The sequence below is a fragment of the Pieris napi genome, chromosome 4 (assembly GCF_905475465.1).
Source record: "Pieris napi chromosome 4, ilPieNapi1.2, whole genome shotgun sequence".
In the NCBI taxonomy this organism is placed as follows: domain Eukaryota; kingdom Metazoa; phylum Arthropoda; class Insecta; order Lepidoptera; family Pieridae; genus Pieris; species Pieris napi.
This window is the reverse complement of record NC_062237.1, coordinates 2,250,664-2,266,460: the sequence shown is the minus strand read 5'-3', so window position 1 is coordinate 2,266,460 and position 15,797 is coordinate 2,250,664. Positions and strand designations below refer to the sequence as shown.

At 32.8% G+C, this 15,797-nt stretch overlaps 1 protein-coding gene and 1 long non-coding RNA gene across 2 annotated transcripts; one reads left to right on the top strand and one right to left on the bottom strand.

Annotated features, from left to right (window-relative positions):
- Window positions 1–6,112: 6,112 nt before the first annotated feature.
- On the top strand, window positions 6,113–7,529 carry LOC125048549. The gene is made up of 2 exons (XR_007116841.1): window positions 6,113–6,537; window positions 6,701–7,529. It is a non-coding gene; the product is annotated as an uncharacterized LOC125048549 (long non-coding RNA).
- A 4,360-nt stretch (window positions 7,530–11,889) lies between these two features.
- On the bottom strand, window positions 11,890–14,486 carry LOC125048548 (MAPK regulated corepressor interacting protein 2). Its single transcript, XM_047647262.1, has 3 exons — window positions 14,296–14,486; window positions 13,288–13,489; window positions 11,890–12,398 (listed from the first exon to the last, which is right to left on the bottom strand). Exons 1-3 carry the CDS (start codon window positions 14,310–14,312, stop codon window positions 12,246–12,248), a joined length of 372 nt encoding a protein of 123 aa, XP_047503218.1. The 5' UTR covers window positions 14,313–14,486; the 3' UTR covers window positions 11,890–12,245.
- Between the last annotated feature and the right edge of the window lie 1,311 nt (window positions 14,487–15,797).

Sequence of the window (15,797 nt, the reverse complement as noted above, 5' to 3'; positions counted from 1 at the left end):
CTCCACAAGAAAGAAAGTATAGGGCAAATTTATTCATTAGTTTCCGATTAGAAATGTTGTAAAATAAAGTAAATATGTAAGCTAAGAATCTTAATGAATGCTTATAAATGTTTTAATATATTATTGTGAATTGTTTTAATTTAGTCCGTTTTAAAAATCGTCTATGATAATGAATGTATCATTTCAAAATTGAAAAAAATATAACAAATAAATGGAATTTATAATATAAGCTCAGATTTCTTAGTAGCCGCCGAATATAATTTAAGGGGTGAATATTACATGTACCTTGACGCAGTACAGAGCGAAATACTTGCTTATATTCCTCTAAAAGAAATTAAACAGTTTAAAGGAAAAAATAGAAAGGCATTTTTCATTGGACTGAGCCAAAACAAACAATTCTCGCTCAAGCCTCTGGGATCAAGCGGATCTACAATTTTAAATTCTAAGTTTCCAATCGTTTAAAAATACTTAAAATACGCAATTAAATAATAACCTTAATTTAACTTTATTTAAATAAAGCCTTAGATACTCAATTATAAACAAAAATTCAATTCGTTTTATGAAAATTACGTTGACATATGTCTATTATCTATGTATTAATAAATAATCTATTGAATAAAACCTTCGCACGATCCTCGACAGTGGTTTTCCTTTTTTGTTTCGTAATTTGCATATAAGATTAACGCTTCTCTGTACGTAAAACGTTATGGGAATTTTAAATCCGGCCTCAATTTTAAGCCAATTTTAAATTGTTTACTGACGTCAAGATACATTATGTAACATGACAGGAACAAAGCACGGATATTTTCGATCCCGCTTATATTCCAAAAGCAAAAATACAATTTTTAGGCCGTATACGAGAGGTAATGTGAATAAAAACCTCTTTGAAAAAAGTTCCGACGCCAATAGCGCACCTGTGACCTGTGTGATTTTAAATGTCGCGAATGTTCACGGATATTGGTTATTGCTAACTGACCTGTAAATTTAGTTCTAAAAGGAATCAAATTCAATCCTCAATTTTTGTTTTAGCAATATTTCGTAGTATTTTCTGATAGTGAGGGATATCTTTTGTTGTCACGTTTTTGTTTGTTTCAATCGTGGAATTCCTATCTAATCGTGATAAATGTAACTTTTTTAAAATGCTTCATTTTCTTCCCTAGATATTAGATTAAATCCATATTATTACGACATTTGAATTAAGTAACATCGACTAGGAACGATGTTTTAGAAATTTCGTTACAATATTAAAACCATATATGATAAACTAGTATATTATAATTAATAAATTCATTTAAAAAAATGTACTTATAGTAATGTTTTTAAATTGAATTAGGTAAAAAAATGAAAAATGAAATATCTGAAAACGTCCGTCCGTAAGGAACTCCTAAATTCTTAAAGGCGATATTTTCTTGCTACAACTTTCATAACGTCTTCAATATATACCCAGCCTGTACATCATATTTATACCATGCCTGATGAATGTATACACAATAGGAACGTTTATCGAAAAACCACGTCGGAAAATCCATTGTCCCAATTTTCGCTGCGGAAAATAGGCCTTTGAAATGCACAGATTTTTTTAACAATAGCTTTTATTACGAATCACGGGATTTAATATTTTTTAGTATATATTAAATAAGCAAAAAAATATTTTTAAGAGAGAATAATATTATTCAAAACAATAAAACTGTCCTGAAGGATTGTGGCATATACAGTCATTTATTTTAAATGTGCAATAAAAATATTAAGTTTTTTTCTAGAAGTCTCCATAACACTTCCAAACCTTGGGCTGCTATTGATTTCTTTCTTTTAAAATCGAAATCAGATATATCTTTCCCGTTAATGAATCGTTAACGAACGATGTTGCCCACTTAATGCGACCGCAAAAAAAACAATGTGCTAGTCACATAAGCTCCTTGTTTAAGTTGGCTGAAATGAACTTCATGAACTCATTAGTTCCTAAGCCTTAAACTCCGGTCACAGACCAAGCGATAAGCGGAAAATGTTACATAAACTTCATAATCTATCATTTAAAATAAAATATATATTTTTTTTATTTATTTTTTTTTATTTATTTACCCTTCGTTGCAAATGAAAGAAACACAATACATAAAAATTCTATGGGATGCAACGGGCGGCCTTATCGCTAATAAGCGATCTCTTCCAGGCAACCCTAGTTAAGAGAAAAACTTAAAAAAAATAAAAAAGAAACATGCGTGCGAGAAGTGCAGAATCCTTAATCTAAAGTAATACAAACTAAAAACTTAAAAGCTAATCTTACAAATACATGGACAGCAAATAGTGATGTAAAAGGATTTACATAAGAATTATACAAGTCACGATTGATGAGGATAGGATAAGGTTAAGAAATGATTATACAGAAGAGTTTTAAAAGATGACAGAGAGGTAGCCAATCGTACGGAGTCAGGCAGCGTATTCCACAACTTAATGGCGGAGATCGTAAAAGAATTGCCTAAGAAGGATGAAGTGTGGGATGGAATTTCCAATAAACATCTATTAGAAGAGCGTAACATATAGTTAGAAGGACCTAAGAATTTGAAGTGATTTTTGAGATAAGAAGGGGTTTTCGGATTGAAAAGAATTGAGTATAGAAGTTGAAGAAGATGAGCGTGACGTCTGAATCGAATAGGTAGCCACCCCAGCTGCCTGCGGAATTTAGACACATGGTCATATTTTCTAAGACCAAATATGAAACGTATGCAGAAATTCTGCAGGCGTTCGATCTTGTCAAGAAGCTCTTCGTTCAAATCAGAGGAGCATGAGTCCGCATAATCAAGAATAGGAAGCAGAAGAGACTGCGCTAACATAGTTTTAGAGCGGATAGGAAGGAAATTAGAAAGACGTCTCAGAGTAAAAGAAGCGGCGTAAAGTTTACGGCTGATCTCCTTTACGTGATGACCCCAGGAAAACGTTTGGTCGAAGAAGACCCCAAGGTTTTTAACAGTCTTATTGAGGGCCAAGGCCACACCGTCAAGGTAAACACCAGGGAGCTGAGCCCATTTGACTCTTGAAATAAAGAAAGGGCTTCCGATGATAATGACTTGACTCTTGGCAGGATTAATTTGAAGACCAAAGTCTTTACTCCAGTTGGCTATGTTTTCAAGATCATCATTCATCGCCTGTATTGCAAGAGGAAGCTCATCCAGTGTAGACTGAACGTAGATTTGGAGGTCATCAGCGTAAAGGTGATAACTAGCGGATAGATGTGCAGTCAGGGTATTGATAAAGATAGAAAAAAGAAGAGGTGAAAGAACGCCACCCTGCGGAACACCAGCACTTATACTATTCCACTGAGAGTAAGCATCATTCATTTTAATACGCTGCCGACGACCGTTAAGATAGCTATGAAACCAGTCAATAGCGGATGGACAGATATTCATAGAGCGAAGCAACCCAAGCAGAATTTCAAAGTTCACAGTATTGAAAGCATTGCTAAAGTCAAGCAGAGTGAGAACAGTGAGCTGCCCACCATCCATCCCTCGGCGAATGTCGTCACAAACTTTAACCAATGCAGTAGTCGTGCTATGCCCCGGGCGGAAACCCGATTGGAGAGGGTCTAGAATTGAGTTTTTATTCAGAAAACCGCTAAGCTGCGAGTGTATAAGGCGCTCTAGAGCTTTAGATAGGAATGGTAGAATAGAAATGGGCCGGAAGTCAGAAAAGTTAATTGGATCGGGCCGTTTGGGAATAGGAATAACTAGACTATCCTTCCAAGAAGTAGGGAATTTACCACTAGTAACTGAATAATTAAAAATATGAGTAATAACATGAAGAATAGCTGGCAAGATAGGTAAGATCATAGCACGACTAACTTGATCGCATCCGACAGCATCCGACGAGATAGACAGTATGCAACCCTCCACTTCGCGCTCGGTGAATTCAGTGAAATTAAAAGGCATGAAGTTTGGAGTTGGAAGAGAAGCTAGATTATTGATTGTCTTCCTAAGAGAACACTTATCGTGGGCAGGAGAACAGGTGAAGTGAGAGTTAAGGTTGTTTATATCTATTGCTGAAGAAATAATATTCTGTGCCGATTTGCCAATCCCCAGGGTTTTGAGGAACTTCCAGATTTTTGAGGTGTCGCCATTGGATACTGAGTCGTGGATATGTTGCCTTTGAGCATCACGACAGCGAGTATTACAACGATTGCGAACTACTTTATATTTTTCGCGCTCCGCGTCAGATTTGGCAGTTCTCATTTTAGCTATGGCTCTGTTTTTTTGGTGAATCAATCTTTTTATCTCATCAGAGAGCCAGGGAGCAGGTAAATGTTTAAGTTTAACACGTCTCAATGGGGCGTGCTTATCGTAGAGGTTTGTGATGGAAGAAGTGAACAACTCAACTTTGTCGTCGAGGTAAGCTAAGTCGTACAGACCACTCCAGTCAATTTTGGATGCATCACTGAGCAGGCTATCATGGTCGATTCCACCAAAGCTGCGACGCATAACTACCGTGGGCTTCTGTTTGGGTGGCTTCGCTTTAAAGGAGAGATAGAGAAGGTCATGGTGAGAGAAGGCGACAGCAGGAAGTTGCCCATGCTTAGTGACAAGGTGAGGAGAGGAAACAAAAATAAGATCCAAAAGTGACGGAGTAAAACCGGGGACTTTATGCGTAGCGTTAAGATATAAGTTTTGTAGGTTGTAAGAGTGAGTTAAAGAAAGGAGCCGTCTGGAGCGAGAGTCATTTTTCAGCAGACATGTGTTAAAGTCACCCATGACTATTGTGTTTTTATATAAGGGAGAAAATTGGTCAATGGTGTCTTCAAAGGAATCAAAGTAGTCCACCGATGATGAAGGGGAATAGAAGACTCCCAGGAGAAGCTTAGAGTTGGATAGAAGAACTTCGATAAGGAGATGCTCGGCTGCATTGCTAGGTGGAGGCTGTGGCGATGAGTTAATGATGGAGAAGGGGATATGAGAACGTAAGTAAATTGCCACACCACCTCCACGCATGCCGAGTCGGTCATTTCTAATTAAATTGTAACCAGGAAGAGAGTAAGTACCAGAGGATAGGGAAGGATTGAACCAAGTTTCAGAAATAAGTATGGCATGGATGTCTTTAGAGGCCAACGTAAGGAGATCTGTGTGATGAGCTGGTACACTCTGAGCGTTAATGTGTACAACATTGAAGTTCTTAGGCAAGTTTTGAAAAATAGAGGATAAGGCATCATTTAGGGTAGGCGTGGAGGAGTCAATGCTATGGAAGGAGTCACAATCGGACGAATCCAGAGATAAGAAATCAGAGTTATCACTACTGCAATCCATGATTCACAAAAGTATGATAATAAAAAATAAAATAAAAAATAAAACTAAACTTAAAGTTAAATAAAATCTACACCAAGTATATAAACGCTTAAACTTTAAAAATAAAAATAATAAGAAATAAAAAAAAAGATGTTCTTACGATCGCACTAAACCGCTGATATGTAAGGATTAGTACAACAATAGGTATTAGCAATGATATAGAAGTAGTGAACGGATATGAATAATATAGATATACACTGTAAGAATATCTTCTGTAAATCTTAAAGAACTAAAGAGACTAATTATAACTATTTCCAAAAACAGTTTAACAAGGAAATATGTATATCTAGAGGGTTCAATCTACAATATTAAGAATAAGAACACAATAATAAGAATACAGTGTGACAGACGACAATGTCGATGAATCAATCAATTAGCGTCTTACGTCTAAACTAAATAAACATTAATGATTAAACACAATTAAACATAGAAATATAAGATAAATCACTTACAAATATTACCCACACTAGTTATTAAAACTAAATTAAACATCAAAAGTTGGTAATTGCATTATATTACAGAAAAATTCAGAGTTATGCTAAGGGTGAGATCTATAGTGCGCACTTGGACTTTGCTCAGACTTACCTTACGAAAAACTTTGCCTAGTGTACACTAAGGTTAAACTATGATTTCGTATTTATAGACATTTTAACGGTGAGATTAAGCTAAGCCCAAGCTATGACAGCAAATGTCAAAATACAAATTGATGTTTCAGTTCATGCAATACTTTGTTTATTATCCTTTAAAAAAGTAAACAATAACAAATATTTAAACATCTAAAACGGTACACATATATCTTCAATTTATTGTTATTTATGTATTCATTTATTTTATTATTGCAATAACTAGAAATTTACGAGTAACCTTTAGAAAATGTATTAATTATTTAAAGATGACAATAATTTTGTTACGTAGAACGGATCGCATTGTTTTGACAACAGCAACAGAGCACTTGTATCAAATATCAACAATTGAAAATTTTGCCTAAAGTGTTGTATATGTTCGGAACGAATACAACCAAAATCCTTCCATCCTGTACGGTGAGAATGAATTCAAAAGAAGGAACCGTATTTTGAAACACACGGTATTAAATGTGATCCTGCCACTGATCATTACAAACTTGCAACCTTATAACAACAGAGGATCGCCAAACCTACCGCAATTGCAAATACTTTTTGCATTAAGGCATAAAAATGCAACTGGATGTTTTCAGGTAATATTGTGTTCATAAATATGTATGGTTTTTCGATTTGAATATTATAGGTACCTATGTATTCTCAAATGATTTTAAATACATTATATGTTGAAGACATTTGTCTTCTGACTTTCAGAAACATAACATATATGTAACTAATAATAATTCATTGACATTACAGATGGTGTGTGGTGATCTGAACAGAATAAGCCAATCTACAGTCTGTTTAATTATAAATAAAGTCTCTGCAGAGTTGAGTAAATTACTTCCTAGATTTGTAAATTTTCCAAGAAATATGAACACAGCCAAAAGGAAGTTTGAAGAATTAATAAGATCTAATACTCACCATGACCTAAACAGTATAATCAGAGCTATTGACTGCACCCATATAAAAATTAATAGACCCAAAGGTATCGCTCACTCTGAAGCATACAGAAATAAAAAAGGGTAATTTTCTGTAAATGTGCAAGCAATAATAGGGCCTGATATGGAAATATTTGATATAGTGACCAGGTGGCCTGGCAGTTCACACGACAGCAGGATATTTAGAAACTGCCAGGCGTATGCAAGGCTGCTAAATGGTGAACTAGAAGGAGTTTTAGTAGGTGACAGCGGTTATCCGGCACTTAACTTCATGTTAACAACACTTTTATATCCAACGACAAGAGCTGACAATAATTATAATTATTCTCAAATAAGAACTAGGCATATTGTTGAAAGGGTTTTCGGAGTGTAGAAAAGGAAATTTCCATGTTTACAGCTAGGACTACAGTCAAAATTGACAAAATATACTAGTTATATATAATTATAGCTTGTGCTGTATTGCATAATATAGGTATATAGAGTCATAAGCATCCCCTATGCTTATGATGATGGTGATCTTGCTGACAGCAGAAGTTGAGTAACACAGAAACAATGAAAGATCTCCTACAGGTCTAGCATTCCGGCAATCTGTGATTGCACAATTTAACTAGGTAATTTGTTCGGTAATAAAGAATATCAAAACAAAACTTGTTTCATTTTAAACATTTATTTTCTGATTCTTTTTTTGAGTGTAATACATATTTCTAATACTAATTTATATTTTTGTTGAAGAAATTCTATTTCTAACAGATTTTTTAATTTTATATGTTCCACTCCTATCTCAAATTTTTTAGGGTAGTCAGGTAATAAATGGTAGAAGATTCAGGGAAACGAAAATAACAGATGTGAAGCGAGAGTCATCGGTTAGGTTATAGTTTGAATTTCGTTGTCACTATAATATGCCAGGGCTGCCAGGTGACAGATACGATATCACACCAGTTATTTATAAGATCTCTCAAAAATGGGGTTGAACACTTATATAAATAATGTAAATAAACAACAATAGATACCATAATAATGTATAATTATTTTATTTCATCCATTTCATAGGTATTTATCAAGATCATTTAAAATTTCTTTGAATTCAAATTCTATTTTTCCCAAAGTCTATGGAACTCTGATACCAAATGGCAACACCGTTCATTAAAAACCGACAAAAATAAAAAGTCCAGTAAAAGATATGATGGTAGAGCAAATTTTAGGCCATTATTTTTGTTAGGCTTATAGTCAAAGTTTTTGGTAAGTCGTCGATTTCGTGGACTTGAGATTAAGCTAAGCCAACACTAGGGAGGGATTCGCAGTTTGCTCTATAAATACCGACTGTGTCTTAGCTCGATAGTTAAGTCAGAGTAAAGTCCAAGTGCGGACTATAGATCTCACCCTAAGTGTGCAGTTCAGCAAGTAACAAAACATAATATAAAGTTGAAGTAACCCACTCGTAATCAGTTCTTTGCGATCTTCCTGGTTCGAGATTTTAACTTGGGTGATGTTACCTTAGAATCGTTAGTAGATGGGGGAATGCTTGCAGGAGCCGTATCAACATCTTTCATTGAATTAACACGGCGACGCTCACCGTTAGCGCCAATAACATATATGTGGCCATTCCTGGTCCAACACTTGCTGATTCCGAAATGCCTTCTTGCAGCCTTAAACAAATTATGCCTGGTTTTGGTCAGGAACTCAGATATAGTGATGCCGGTCCCCTTTAAGCCAGACTTAGCCAACCAAATTTTGTCCTTGTCACAGTGTTCCCTTAGCTTAATTAGTACAGGGCGAGGCTTATCATCACGTTTTATGCCCACTCTGTGACACCGACTAAAACTAGCTTCACTTACATTAGGGCATTTGAGCAGAACGGATAACATGTTAGCAATTGTCCCTGGGTTCTCATCCTTAGACTCATTTATGCCATGCAACAACAAACACTTACGCCTGCTGCGCATTTCCTGCTCCTCTTGCACTTTAAAAAGAATTTCCATTTGAGCCTGGAGATTCTTGAGACAGAACAGTACTGAGCTTTTAAATGCCTCAAACTCCCTAGATAGTGGTGTTTGCTCGAGGGATGGAGACCTTTCCTGTGCCGCCAAGAGCCGCTGCTGGAACTCATCCATTTTTGAGGACACCATTACAGACACATCCATCATTGACTTTTTTAGTTCTTCCATAATAATTGAATAGGTTGTTGAGAAATAAAAGATGAAGGTGTTGTAAACAAGAAAATTCTACTTTGGGATAATTATTGTTATCAGAAGGATATAATTAAGGAAAAATTAGCGATTCATATGCAATACAACACTAGTACATCACTAACAGTGTGAGTTCAAAAACTATTTTTAATTAGCACAAAACACAGAGATACACCAATGCGTGTTTACACTGAATATACACAAGAATCGTCCATCGCAAACGCTATTTTACGATAATACTATTTGCGTTTTACAAATTTTCGTAGCTGGTTTAGCTCCGTCTCGAAGGACCACAATTTGAAACGGAATATATTCTGGTTTGTTCATTAGGATAGGAAAATAAAATCTTGTATATAGTGACACACGGGTGGTGTGCTATTTTTGACTGATTAACTATTAATCTACGAAAAGTAACGCACAACAAAACCCATGGTCAAGCTTGCTTGTACAATAGTAGTTAAATATTCTAACAAAAAACTCTCCTAAGGATATTAAAATATTACTTTTGAAACGCATACGCTCCGCTCCTGTTTATGAACTTTGCTCCTTGAACATCACGTAAATACGACAAACGACGCCTTATTGTTTGATATGCGACCAGAGACGTATCAACTTCGAACAAATATGTCCTACTTACCACACTAGTTATTTACTCTTCACATAAATAGCTTTAAAAGTAGTTTATTTTTACTGCTTTTTAGTAGTAGTGGTACACTATACCCAGTGCCTATTCAGTAAGTAATGTTGAATATTTTAACATGAATATAAAATAACCGATTTGATTATTTATAAACAGAATATTTCAATGACTGCTGTCATATCTTTATAAAACATTTAGTATATGTATATTTATTTACCCTTTGAAAGGTTATCACTAACTTTCATCTCATCTTTTAATCCTAAATGGGTAATAACTCAAAACAAAGAAAGCACACTACCATTACTTCTATTTTTTTTCTAAACTTCCAACACAATATTTTTTATTTATCATTAAAATATCGGATTTATGCTTAATAAATTGGTCATTTCTAATTGTAGCTTGTATTTAATATAGGTAGAACAATGAATAAATCCATAGAAAAAAAATTATTTATTAAAATCCTGATTCTATCAGCGCTTCAATGCTATGTAACGTATTTACAATTCAAATGCTTGCGCCCGCTTAACGAAAGAAGCCCTATAATAGTGGCGCCATCTATTCATTTTTAAATAAATGAATAATTGATTTAACTGCCGTACGGACCTAGTTTTGAAAGCATTACTTAAAAATAATATTTCTGATAATAAGCTAGACCATATTGTCTTCAAGTAATTATTATAGGTCCCAGGACTTCTTTCGTAATAGGCTTTACTTATAAAATACAATTTATTGTGGAATGTTAAATATGTAAGATGTGATTATAGCATTCATCTTCAAAATGGGCATAGACAATTTGTATTTTATCTATTGCAACTAATCTATTTTGTAACAATAAAAATGTTTTTCTATCTAATATAAGGTCATTATTGTAGAAGTGCAATTTATTTTAATTAATTTATACATTTATAAAAACGTATTAAGTAGGAGATAAAAATATTTAATTTGAATAAAGTCAAACTATGCCCAGTTATGTGTCGATTTTTATAAATTATTCCCAGTATTGTGATAAATCTATGAACTAAATACACTAGCTGATACTAAAGAAAACCTTAATATAGAAAATCACACTAAATTAACTTACATATTAATTTCTAAAATAATGTAAACAGTTAATACATATCATGATCATGTTAATATTTTTTGCTGAAAATCAATCAGTCTGAAATGAGGAAATGATAATTCTTTTTATAAGTACAACACAGAAAAATACTTAAAAATGATATCTCTTTCCATCAATAATTCAAATTATAATAATTAATAAGTACTTTGTATAAATGTATGTATAAAGACTTATATGAATTATATTCAGGAAGCATTCCCCTCATTCAACTACCTGTGTCTACTGGTTTGTAAGTCTGAAATGACCAGAGATTTCTTGATTGGTCAACAGCATTAATAGACCATAGAACATAGATATATAGATTAATATTGTCTTTTGTTTATGGGAGTAGTACACATCTAAATAAAACTTGTTTAACGGATATAAGCGTATACATTAGGGAGCGTTCAAGTATTACGTAACGAATTTTGGGAGGGAGGGGGGTCCTTTTGTTAAACGTTACGATGCGGGGCGGGGATTGAATTACGCGTTATTGTTAATATTATTTTCGATTTTCCAGTACTTTACAGCACATAATGGTAACTTTTAGTTATAAAGAGTCACTGGGTGGTCACGAAACGTTTAACTATTGGGTACAAAAAAACGTTACAGCGTGTCAATAATCTCTAAAAAATGCGTGACGTAATTCTTGAACGCTCCCTTACAGCGCAGCGTTACATTTAGATAATTAGACGTTTCGAGTCCCTTTCAGCAATTGTGGAGAGACTAACGAGGAGTGATGTAGAATGTGATTCAAAAAGTTTTATTTAAATTTCTAATACTCGCCAAAGCCAAAAGACAATATTGTCATTTTGTTTATCAAGTGTATTCTTAATTTTACATTAAATCTTATGCACACTGTAAAAATATCACGCAAATTTTTATTTTCGGGAAGTCAGTGTAAAAAATTGTTATCCAATAAACTTCCAACAAAAGTTAGAAAAATAATGTCAAAACACTGTTACTATTTCCGTTTGATAATTATATTGTTGCAATACATTTTTTTATATAGCCGCGATTATGATGCAATATTTTTTTTTGTTTTGTTTCGATTAAAAACATGTTTATTATTTTTTGTTATATATTATGTATTGAACCTCCCTTTAAGATAAATGACAAACATAAAAAGCCAATAAAAAACTAGCTTCTAATTATTGCTTTTTGAATATAGGTACATTAATTAAAACATGAACATGTATAAAAATTCTAAATGTATAATTTATCTACTGGCCTTGGCCTTTTAAAAAATTTGTTTAAATGTGGTAATTCTAACTAATTTTACTCAAACATATTTTTTGTGAATTATGCAGTATATTGGAATTTATATGTGTTAATGTGACTTAATTGAAATTCAATAATGTCTAATTATTTTTGATATCTATGGAATTTAGTGTATTGTTAAAATGAGATGAATTTCATGCAATACCAATTGCTTGAACTAGGAACGATGTTTGTTTCTATTAATTGACTGAACGTGTCGTCGTCCCCACCATTCTTCTAGATCAAACGGTCTGAAGTTAGCCAACTGCCGAGGCGGAAGCTCTTGATAATATTTTGCCTCTTCACCGCCTCTTTCTAATTCACGGGTCACCTGGAAATTTACCATATTTGCTTTAATTTAAAAAAGAAAGATGTATATTTTTGTAATGAATCAACTCAAAATATACCAAAATGATTTCGAATTCTTTTTAGAATAGAATGCTGCATTATCGCAGAGGACAGGCAATCAAAGCAGGGAAAATTATAAAATATGCATGTATGATTATATTATGTTTTATTAATATAATTTTGTAGTAGAGAGATGATTTATGCAATATGCAGAGGCAGATACTAAGTCAATGTCAGTGGTATTCTAAGTAAAACATCAGCTTTACCATGAGTTAGAAAATTTCATATTTACAACTTCTGCATTAAATATTTGAAATATTCTTGCTTTTTTTATTAACAGGTATATTTAATTTTTATTTAGAATCCCCAATATAGAGTACTGCTCATATTTTCATACAGTGTACCCATTGTTTATATTTTTTTGGCCTTATATACTATGTTTAATCATTAGAAGGTTACTTAAATACCCCTTATTCAATGTAATATTCTACTTTATAACCATTTATTATTATTATGTATATAAACACTTTTGATTGAATTTGTGTTATGTTGAGTGGTCTTAGGTTTTAAAGAACTACCCCTCAAATGTGTATTTTCACTTAAAATAAAGAGCTTCTCAATTCCTGGAACATTATAGTGGCCAGTGAGGATTTTATAGGTTTCAATGAGATTTCCTCTTAATCTCTTACTTCCTAAATCAGTAAGGTCAAGTGCTTTCAGACGTTCATTATAAGATTTCTTCCTGAGTGACCTGATCATTTTTGTGGCTTTTCTTTGAACCCTTTCAATCATACTAATATCCTTTATGAAATAAGGATCCCAAATGCTGTAGGCATACTCTAATAGGGATAATATAGCCAATTCATCCATACCTTATTCCAAGAATCATAAATATAATTAATGAGATCATCATGTTGACTGCAGGCATTATTAACATTGTTATTATTGTTAGTATGAATATTGACTGTAGTTTGAGCTGGTGGGCTCAGTCTTGGTCCATTATGGCCATTACCATTGTGACGTTTGCTGCCAATGTGCGGTAGAGACCTTGGTCCACTATTGACATAAGTTGATCTGAAAAAATATATTTATAATTAGCATATTATTTCCAGTTTGACTTTGTCTGTGAAATACAGTCAAGAATGATTATTATACAGATTGATTCAATATAAAATAAGCTTCATAACAATGAACAAAACAACTTCACTGGTATTATTTATTTAATACTTACTTGTTTTAGATTTAACTTACATGTTCAGCACATTAAACATGATTTTATAAATAATTAAGTGTTAGCTTATTCTGTACTTTGCTTTTATTAAGCTACTAAACATTAGTAAATGTAAAATTAGAAGCATTTAATGCATATTTATTTTTTTGATGTTCATACGTGTAAATTGTGTTACTATTTATATGAAATACATTTTTCAAGTAAAAAATATATGACTAATAAAAAATCAATCACAGTTCGAATAAATAGTTGATTAAAAGTACCTAATAAAGATTGATAAGTGATAAGTTCTTATCAATAAAAATATAAATAATAACAATTCCATTTTATGAAAAATAATTTTCCGCTTATTGTTTTTGTACATAAACTATAATGAAGTTACTATGAGTTTTATATAAGTAATAGAAATATTAAATATATCTGATAAAACTATTTGCGAACTTTGAAATGTGTAACTTGTTCTATTGTTTCTTTCAAAACATGTAGCATAATGGTAATAATATGAAAATTGTGAAGTAGACACAGTTGAGGATATATTTATAATTTATGTATTGTTACATATGGGAATAATTGCTTTAAAACTAAGAAACTAGAAAATGTGAAAGGTGTGCTTCTCCACAAAAGTACAACAAAGCTTCTTACAACTCACCTCATATTTCGATCCATGTTTGAATATTTTAATAGCGTGTATATAGTATAATATTTATTGTATTTTAAAACGAATTCTTATTTATTAACCTTAACTTAGTCTACGTTGTATTAAAAAGTATTTTATTAATAAACAAAAAAATTTAAACAAATACAGACGCCAGCCGCCACATAAATGGGCAAATGTCACCCAAATGTCAACTGTCACAACCAGGTCAAATCGCCTCTGAGATCACCACAGATCGTAACTGCGGAAAGCAGATTTTTCTTCGATATTTCTTCACCTTTAAAACTAGTCCTAAGTCTACCTAAATTCAATGATCGATAGTGATTAAAAGCCCATCGGTGATTCAGATTTCAGGCAATTAATAGTTACAAATACCGATGTATGAAAGTGAAATAAAATAATAATACAACATAGGTCAAGATCAACGTAATTTCACAAGTTAATAACGAGTTACCCGAAAATATGTAGTAAAAACATGTTAATGATTGTAGTTTTCCAATGATACGGTTATATCCTTTTTCTCTCGTAAACTCTTGAATCTTTTTACTATTCTATAACTAAACTTCGGACAGACTTGAAACTGTTGTTACAGTTTTTACAGTTCTTATAAAGTTTCCCAATAAAATTAAAGAACTAACAACGCGAATCTATGTAAGGCTATTTAATAGTTTGATACACATTGATACATACATAAAGAGTCAGTCACCTGACACAAAACGTACACAGATTGGTCAGTCGTTGAATACATAGCATAGTTGTAAATAACGTATATGCGTCTATCTAATGCTAATACTGTCTTTGTTTTATTTCTTCATAAATATGACTGTAATAAAACTTTACGTCGATTTATGTGACCTAGTCCAGCCATAAGTTCTGGTACAAATGAAAATGCATTTTTTTAATGAAGTATTGTAATATTATTAAAATTTATACCTACTAATACTACTATTTATTAGTCTCAGCAAAAAATAAAAAAATATTCTATTTCACGGTATATTTTTTTAAAAGTGTATTGCTAAAAGGTTTCACAATAAATGATCCAAGACTATATCTTGATACACTTTGCCTGAAGTTTTCACTCCTTTTTCACAAAAATGTAGTCTCCTTGATAAGACACGCTCCACCAAACCATCACTGACGCAGGATCACGACGTTATACCTTTAAAACCACTTGAGCAGCTTCTTTAGAACTGTGAGCGTACACTTTATCATTCTGCTTATTGTAGTGTTCTTCAATCGTGAAATTTTTTTAATTGGTAACGAGAATATTTCTGTGCTTTGCATCTGCGTATCGCGATAGAATTTGTTTTGATCGATCCACCCTCTTTAATTGTAAAGATAGATTTAGGGCATGTTCTGTATATCAACAATAAGCATCAAGCTTCAGGTCTTGTTTTATAATACGCGGCAGAGTCCTAGCAGGAATCTTCATTTCTCGTGATAAGATTTTTGCTTCCTAATGGGGTTTCGACGAATTTAGTTTGTGCAAGGCGATC